We start from the raw sequence: 9893 nt of genomic DNA, 5'->3' as shown, positions 1-9893 counted from the left end.
TGAAACTGTAAAGCAGATAAACTTTGACAGTATAATATCAACATATATTCTTCTATTATTACCCAATTAATGTGTAAATTGTTATTAAATACCCCTTTCATTTTAACTTGTGTGTTATTATTGTTAGTTCATGTAAATAAAACCACCCACTATTTGTGGAAATCTTTTTAAACGTGACTCGTGTTTCTCTCCCCAAACTATTACTAAACGTATGAATGGTTTTAAGTTACTCAACTATAAATTTTCTTATTTTAAGTCCTTTTTGAGAGAATAGTTCCACATAGAAAGAAATTAACAGGTAGGACCATGTGTTTTAAATGCATTTTTGATTATCAAATGATAGTCAGAAAAACAGAGAGTGACAAAGTAGGAGTTCGCTACGGATTTCCTCCAGATGTGGTCCCAGTATGATCTTGCACATATTAAAAATGCAAAATCCTGGGTCTCACATCACACAGTCTGTGGCGGTTCCATTAGGCTGGTATAACAAAGTCCCCCAAATTGGGAGGCTTAAAAAACAGGAATTTATTCTCTCAGAGTCCTGGAGGCCAGAAGTCCACAGAAAGGGTGCTGGCAGGCTGGTTGCTTCTTGGGGAGCAGGAGAAGCATCAGTCCCGCCGCTCTCCTAGCTTCCAGCCCTCGCCAGCAACCACAGGTGCCTCTTCACTCGCAGCTTCACCCGCAGTCCTCACCTCTGCTTTCCCGCAGTCACCTTCCCACTGAGCGTACCACGTTTTTACATGGTGTTCTCTTGGGGTGTGTGTATGTCTCTGTGCCTCTTCTCTTCCTGTGAGGTCACAAGGACCACCCTACTCCAGCATAACGTCACTTTAACTTACATTTTAATTACATCTGCAAATATGTTACAAGGTATTTCAAAAGTCACCACTAAAATTGCCATGCATGGGGGAGAATGGGAAATTGTAGACAAATGTACCTTTATTTACAAAATATTCATTACAAATTTTTACAAAGAGGTGGCCAACATCTAGAGAATATTTTGGAAATGTTTTATAAAATTTTGTGATGAATGTTTTGTAAGTAAAGGTACATTTAGCTAAAATTTCCTATTTTCCCCTATGTATGGTGACTTTAGGGGCAACTTTTGGGACACCCTGTATTTACAAACAAGGTCATATGCTTCAGCATATCTTTTTGGAGAGACACAATACAACCCAAATAAGAACCCCTGGAAACTAGAACCCACACTCCTACATTTTTAATAATTAAAAGTTTTAACTTTAAATTTTTATAACCACTGATTGAAGGGAAATTCAGGTTAAAATATTTTCATTTGTAAAGAAATGAAGCCTGCCGTAATCCTGGCTTTTTTTCTTGAGACCCTTCATTCCTTCAGAATTTCTAGATTACAGAATAGAAAGGGTATCATTTCTGAAACTAACTGGCAACAGGAACTGCTTATTACCCTTTTGATAAGAACAGAGAGAACATTTTGTAGCATTGCTAGTAATTAGATATTGCACTATTTCAAATACAATAACAAAACCTTGTTTGATATATTTCTGTTTTATGAAAAAGAGTATATTGATGTATTGCTCTGTAACTTTAAAAAGAAAATCCTGAAAGTAAAATCAAGATTTTTCTATTTTTCTGGTTCAATAGAATAGGGACTTCACTATATCCTAAGTTATGCACATTGTGGTCCATATCCCATTAGGATTTAATTAAAAGTGTGACTAAGTTCATGAATTTCCCAGGCTACCAAATCCAAAGGTTGGCAGGGAGTATTTTGGTTGTAAATACCTATTTACCCAAGACAGTGTGGGCTGGGTTAAGCAAACACAAATTGAAGGTGAGAATATGGCACAGAGGGAAAGTAAGAAAATCTGCCACCCTAGCAATATTTTCTTAAAAGATGTAAGTATTAATTTATAATGAAACTTCATTTTGTACAATATACAACATATTTGAGGTGATGATGCTATCCATTGTACAAAGAGTGCCAAAAAGTGTCTACACACGTTAAGGTGGGAAAAACCGTATTAAAATTGTAATGCTCAATAAATACTGATAATGAGATGTATGCAAGTCACATTTGAGCACCTCTTGCAATTGCCGATGTCAAATGTGACTTGAGTATTACAATTTTAATACGATTTTTTTCCTTTCTTAATTGTGAATATATTTTTTGGTACCTTTTGTATTGTGACTTAATATAAATCCAACATTTCTCATGATGTTCTAACACAAGATACTTACTACTGTATTTTGTTGCTATTGTCACAGTTACCAGAGAAAAATATAGAATACATTAAGCAAACATTGTTTCATTCTTCACCCTGCCAGATACCTTCTATTCCCTACTCATCAACTCCTTGTCTTAATTAAATTATAGACATGCAGTGACTCATAAAATTAGATCTTGTGGTCATCCAGAGGGGTAGGTTATCAGCAATTAACTATAGTTCTGCAATTCCCTCATGGTCAATGAGGTAGATTTTCCTACTATCAAATTTCAGGAACATCAAAATCATAAATATAGAAATCTATATTGCTGTTATATTATGTGTACAAAAATATATTTCCCATCACCATTTGTCTTCTGAACCATTAACCTAAAATTCACATTTTGTGGATTTTTTAAAAGTAGTAAGGCTGTTACTTATTATAAAACCTATTTTTTAAATAAAGCTTATTTTAAATTGTTTTAACTAGAAAAGGAAAAAATATTTTAGGGGATTCTCAAGCATATACTTTTTATATAATAAGATCTTGAGATAATCTTTAAATTCTTTAATCTCTAAGCTGTTATTAATAACTACTCATCCCTTCCATGTCCACTGCTGGTTGGTTGATGTGCTTCTTGCAAATTTTATAAGTCAGCACTTTGACAAATTTTTCTTCTGCCTGTAACAGAAAGCTCTTGATATTTCCCTTTTCTTTTTATTCCCCCCAAAGGAATTTATCATTAACTTAAATATTGTACCTTCAGACCATATAAGTTTATGTGAGTACATAACACAAACGATTTCTAACAGGAAAATAACAAAATTTTGTAGCTAGGTTTACCAAAGTTCTGTCAGTAAAGAGTTTTGCCAGGATTAAAACCCACACCATTTGGCTCTAAAGTATGTTCCTGAATATTATGTTTATAATGCAGTTATTTATGGTAGCAAATACTTTTAGAAAAATCAGACACTTTTTCTGTATTTTGAGAGGAAGCATGATATAACAGAGAACCTAGACTGTGAAATCAGGCAGATATTAGATATGATTTTTAGTAGGTCCAGAATTGAACGTATAATTTAGTGTTTTAATATCTACACAATCATCAGCAAAAGGTGGATAATTATACATTATAGCAAGTTTGTAATGAGTAAATTACACAATGTAGATGTATTCAGAGAGAAAGTCTAGGACCTTCTAGCTAATTATTTAACTGAAATATTGTAGATACCTAAAATCAATACGAAGAGATGTATTGTTCAATAAACTATTCTGGACCAACATCCCAATCAATTAGAGATTTTTTTAAAAATCCTGTACCAAAAACTTCCAGATGGGTTAAAAATTTCAATATAGTTTTTAAAGTACCACAGGAAAAGAACTATGTGTCAAGATCAAAAAGAAGAATATGGGCACCACTTGTGGCTCAGTGGGTAAGGCGTCAGCCCCATGTACTGAGGCTGGTGGGTTCAAACCCAGCCCCAGCCAAACTGCAACAACAATAACAAAAAATAGCCAGGCGTTGTGGTGGGCACCTGTAGTCCCAGCTACTCAGAAGGCTGACGCAAGAGAATTGCCTGAGCCCAGGAGTTGGAGGTTGTTGTGAGCTGTGTGATGCTGCAACACTCTACCAAGGGTGATAAAGTGAGACTCTGTCTCTACAAAAATACAATACAATACAAATAAAGAAGAATCCAGCTGTTTACCTATACACAAACATAAAATGTTTGTTTATCAAAAGAAAAAAGTTTAAATGTCACCCATGAAAGGGAAAGTTATTCACAACACACATAATGGATTTACTTTGTGAAGAGTCTTTCAACTTTAGAAGGAAAAGGCCAATTCCCAGTTTGAAAATGGAAAGTGTTCATGGATAATTGAATGAGTTATTCACAAGATAAAAAATGTAAAGGATAAGTTAATCATTTAAATATAACAGATTTCCTTTTTCTTCTTTCACATCACTGAAATTTAATAACCATAAATAATATCCAGTGTTGTGGGTGGTGCCTGTGGCTCAAAGGAGTAGGGCACCAGTCCCATATGCCAGAGGTGGTGGGTTCAAACCCAGCCCTGGCCAAAAACTGCAAAAAAAAAAAAATAATAATAATAATGATATCCAGAGTTGTGAAGAATGGTGGAGAACATCCCTATGACACAATTTTTGGAACAAATGTAAACTGATCCTGTATTTTTGAAAGATAATGTAGGTATACCTTACATGTAAGAACATTTTCATGTATCCTCATTTATACAGAAATTCTGCTTCTAGGTCTTCAAACTCAGGAAATAATGGCACAGTATAATGTTTTATGAATTAGAATACACATGTTTGCAGTAGCAATAACATGAAAAATAGAAAATGATATACAGTATCAATACGGTGCTGACTTCAACAAATTCTTTTATAGACAGCTTTTTAAAGGAATGGGAGATGCTCATAATATATTTAGAAATAAACATAGAAATAAACATAAGCATTTAAATACTGTATTTAAATATATATGATATGATCCCATTTATACATTCAAATATATATTTATCTCCAGTTAGATGTATTACACATATATTCACCCCAAATTTTTATCTTCCTTAAATATTTTTAGATCATTTTGATTCTTAACAATGAGATGTATACTATTGTAATTGGAAAAGTAAAAATACTATAATTCTTTTTTTGAGACAAAGTCTTTTTCTGTCACTTGGGATTGGACTGTCATTGCCTCAGCCTAGTTCACGGCAATCTCAGACTCCTGGGTTCAAACAATCCTCCTGCCTCAGGCTCCTGAGTAGCTGCAACTTACAGGCACTTGCCACCATGTCCCATTATTTTTTTCTATTTTTACTAGAGATGGGGTCGTACACTTGCCCAGGTGGGTCTCCAACTCCTGAGCTCAAGTGATCCTCCCATCTCAACCTCCCAAAGTGCTAGGATTATAGGTGTGAGCCACCACATCTGGCCAACATACTGTATTTCTATTAAATAATGAATTTTCTATGTTGGGTTTAATTATGTACAAATATTTTAAAGGTGTGAAATGAGTTCAGATATAACTCTGATTCTGAAGGGCTCATGTAATATTTATCTCTACACTATATTTTGGTGTTAAAAATTCATGCTGAACTATGTTAAGAAACTGCAACTGCTTTTATAAACTATCCTAAAACTTCTTCCACCCAGCACTATCGTTTTGTCAGTACCAGAACCAAATAAATGATGGAGGCAGAAAACGTTCTAGCTTTTCTCTTTTAGAGTTTCTCCCAATCTATCTTCAAACCGTAAAGCCTGCTTTGAAATTTTGACTTAAAAGAGTAAGAGTACTCAAGCCATTGTCACCCTTTATAGTTGAGCTCAAGTTTTTCTGTTATTGTCATTACTGTTTTAAATCATGCCGAATTCAAAAACGTTGCTTCTTTTTCCAAGCTCCTCAGACTGAGATCAGAGCATCTCGGTGGGGTGATCAGTATGTGCGGGTGAACGAGTGTGGGGTTGTGCGTGTGACTGCGTTCTAGGTGCAGACACGTGACAGGGGCTGCATGTGTGTGTCCACTTCCGTGTTGTACTGAATGTGTGCACACTAACCTACATCTTATCTGTGCATGGTATTCAAAGACAGAATATCGGAAAACACAACGTTTACAGTACATTTAAAATGAAGCCAATATTTAGACCTTCCCATTTACAGACAGTAACGTGGAGAAGGTTTTAATCGGATACGAGGAACCGTGGCAGGCTCACTGTAAACATTAGCAGCATTGCTGAGGTCAAGTTTACAGGGTAATTCCATTTCTGAAACGCAGGCCTCTAGGACTTTCTTGGATTCAATGTGCTGTGAGACTGAAGTCCAAATTTTGATAAATAGGATTTCATACCAAATATATTTATTCTAAGATGTTAAAAGTGAAAAACGACATGGCTGATTTTATACTATAGCCCCACAAAACCATTTTCCTTCTAACTGCTTCATTTCTCCCCCAAACTGCAAAGTCAACTCTAAGTGCATAGAACAAAAAAAATATGTTCATGGTGTAGAAAGTGGCTAAACGCAGTCCAAGAAGTATAGCCCTGAAAATTTATGAACATCCCAGGTTATTATCCTTATTGTTATTTACTCTCTTTGATTCTTTGAAAAGTTTAGAAGTTTTAAAGAGGTATGGAATTACATTATATCATTTATTGAGATCTCCCTTTTTTGCCACATTGCTTTTCAAAATTTAACTTTTTTATATTTGCTTTTCCTGTTTCCTTTGCTATTCAGATATAAAAAGATTAAAAAATATTTATAGAATTTGTAAACTAAATGACAACAAGGAGGAATGTTTTACTTCGATTCCTTCCTATTTTCCTTTAGATAATTTTGTCTGCATATTAGAATCTTGCTTTGAGAACTAGAGGTACTATTTTTTAAAGGAAGTAGAAGAAAAAGAGAGTATAATGTCAATTAGAGAAATATGTATAAATTAATGTTGATGGAGAGTCTACTTTGCTGCCATGAATCTTCTGCGTTGGGTAGGGCTTTCTCACACGGAGAAATGTGGGGTAAAAAGCTTAAGTACAAGGACTAAAAAGCAATTTCTCTCAGGAATCAGCAAGAGTTTCTAATTAAAAATAATGTTCTCCACTATTTGTTCATATACTCACACACACCAGTATGAATTTGATCATTATTTATGTGTCCCATTATGATGGTTCTGAAGGTAAGATCAAAGAAGTAAGAAAATTCCCTGAGAGCAAAAGTTTTGTTAGGAAATTCACCTTTTACAGAGGACTCAGTCCATACCCACAAGAATATGCATTTGCAAACAGATCAGTATATTTTATTTATTTAGTATTTACCATAAATAAATCAAATTCTTATATGCATAATAGAGGCACTCATAATATGTAGAAAAGATTAGTACTCAGTAGAAAAACGGGGGGGGGGTTAAAAGTTAATTATTGGAGTATCAGTGTATTAAATAGGAATGGTATGATTATGGGCTATAAAGACATTATCTGCTTTGGTGTAACAAAGAAAGTAGATCAATAAGTAGCAAAATCGATTAAAAGGACAAAATGATATTCTTACATAATTGCATTTATAAAATGAACTTTCTTCTTGAACAATAAAACTTCCGAACAGTATTTCCCATGGACCTTCACTTTTTCCACCTCCCTCCAATGGCAAAACTCTGTTACCATGTGACTGAACTCAGTGAAACCAAACAGCAAACAACTAATTCAATAAAGTGGATTTCCACAAACTGGATCCATGCAATTACCCAGGATGCTTATTAAACATTTAAATGCCCACATTCTACATGGACCTACTGAATCTAACTCTCCACAGGGGCTTCCTAAGAGGAGGCAAGATGTTCAAACATATATGCTACACAAATTCACTTAAGCTAATTATTTTATACCATGTTGGTATCTATACTAACTACCGTCTTTCTTAACTGCTGGGATAAGGACAACAACTCTGACCTGCTGTCACTTTAATTGTTCGGTCCAATGTGGAATGGGAGAACATGTTTTAAACGTCAGGGTAATGTACTTACTACAATTTTCTGCTTTCCTGTTGTCCCGGATTACGATTCTTTGGTTGATCGTGCTGAAGAGAGTTGTCCAGTTAATGGTATGATAATAACACAGGTTGCTGTTGTCGGTAATGTAGATGTTTCCTGCACTGATTTCCTTCAGGGACTGGAACTGCAGAGAGGTGATGCCCTGTTGCTTGAGGATGAGCAAGGAGAGGCCACTGGTGGGGTGGGGGAGAAGACGGAAGAATGAAATGCATCCCGAAGCAAGAGGATTCCACATCTTACTCCAAAAAGAGTGTCATGGAGCGTAAGCAGAGATTAAGTTCATAAATCTGTGTTCAGATCAATCTTCCTTCTTTATATGTTACTATCACTTTTAAAAGTAATAATTTGACCCCCCAAAAGGAAAATATTTGTTTCTTAAAATTATAAATATTGACAATATATCTCTTTGTCTATATACTTACCACTGAAGTATCTGCTCATTGCCTTGACTTGCTCAGCCCTAATTTTAAGCCCTTTAACAATGAAATCCTGTGTTAAGATTAAATAAATATTTATAGGATTGCTAGCAATCTATTCAAAGTAAGATCTTAATTCTACTGAAACTCTGCAATAGGTTTAGAAATGCTTTTGGAGATTAGATATTATGGAAAATGACTATGGATATTTAGCTTTGATTTATCCCTCAGACACCAAAGAAAAATGTGTAAGTAAAGTTAGGAGATATTAAAATTGAACAGAAGAATAGTAAATACAATTAAACTAAAGTTTAAAAATATATACTCAGATGGCTTCGGTAGCTGGGGAAAACTTCTCTAAAAGATAAATAACAACTACTCTATATGAATCAAATATCATTTCAAGAAAACTGTTTTTATTTCAACATATTTACCTTTCTGTAATTATTTTTCTTTTCCATTTCTTAAATAACAAATATGCTTCTAACATTTCGATCAACTAACGAATATATTTTACATTGTGTAGGTCAAAGATCTCCCCTTTCATTTATATTTCTAAATATACTTTGCTGTTAATATTTACAGTTATTTTACATGTGAAGTGTCTGTGCATATGTATCTGTGCTCAGTGATAAAGATTGAGATGTAATTCATTATCACACATTTTTGGTTCTATCACGACCACCCTGAAATATTGATTATAATGTTAGTGCCATGCCTTCACTGATGTATAACATTTTATTCAACAGATAATAAAAATTGTTTATATATAACACTTTAATAAAATAGATTCTATCTTTCAACTGTTCTTTTTTATTAAATGTTTTTTCTTTACATTTTTTAAAATCTCTTACAGACATACCTGTTTTAGATTTTAAAAGGGAGATTAACCCTTTCTATGAAACATTATTTAACAATACTTATTGATAGTTTTGATTTTAGATATCTCTGTAATTTAACCAGACAGTAAATAAAACCCTTCTTATGTAAATGGACTTTTAATTGTTCATGAGTAAGAACTTTATAGAGAGGAAATCAGAGAAACCTAAAATAAAACCAGTTGCTTAGTAAAGAATAAGTAATTTACTATTAACATGTGAATTAAAAATATAGACATTGGAATTTTAGAACAATATTCTTCTAATCCTGAGTTTTTCTGTCCATTCATTAACCAATGCTGCATGCAGAGTGGTGGACCAATTCCTGGAACATCAACCCTGAAATGTGTAGTTCATATGATAACACCAGAGACAAAACAGAGAGCCTCCTAATACAAAAGCATTTGTATCACACACCTGTGTAATTATCAAGTCACTCAACTCTGTCTTTTAATTATAATAACATATGATCCAAAAAAAAAAGATTTAATTTTATGGCTCATATCACATACTCCATATTTAAAACATGAATATTACTTTAAGTCATAGACAGAATATATTTATCAAACTATAAATAATACCATAGCTTATTTTCATGGAGTTATCTTTGGAATTATAGGTGAAAATATGATTACCCAGAATTAGTAAATCAGTAAGAGTGATGGTTTTGACTTCATGTACACATGATGCTCCCTTTTAAATTCAGGAGACCCGAAGGCATCTGCATTGACACCTACCTGTAGAGCACTCTTCCACCAATGGTCACCAGGTTAGAAAAAACGCTGAAGTCGGTCATATTTGGGGGCCATGACTGTATGTTCAAGAAACCTATCAGTGATAAAGG

At 33.9% G+C, this 9893-nt stretch overlaps 1 protein-coding gene across 1 annotated transcript in view; it reads right to left on the bottom strand.

Moving 5' to 3' along the window:
- The window catches only part of ERBB4 (erb-b2 receptor tyrosine kinase 4), a gene marked incomplete at its 5' end in the record, with an annotated part of 720994 nt that overhangs the window by 291995 nt on the left and 419106 nt on the right, over positions 1-9893 (bottom strand). Inside the window, 2 exons of the mRNA XM_023510372.1 lie at positions 7729-7928; positions 9787-9877. Coding sequence (XP_023366140.1) covers positions 7729-7928; positions 9787-9877 — 291 coding nt within the window. The remainder of the gene's footprint in view (positions 1-7728; positions 7929-9786; positions 9878-9893) is intronic.

This window comes from Otolemur garnettii, unplaced genomic scaffold (assembly GCF_000181295.1).
Source record: "Otolemur garnettii isolate 467f Iridium unplaced genomic scaffold, OtoGar3 scaffold00013, whole genome shotgun sequence".
Taxonomy (NCBI): Eukaryota; Metazoa; Chordata; class Mammalia; order Primates; family Galagidae; genus Otolemur; species Otolemur garnettii.
Note: the sequence above shows the minus strand (reverse complement) of the source record. Positions and strands in the feature narration are given on the sequence as shown.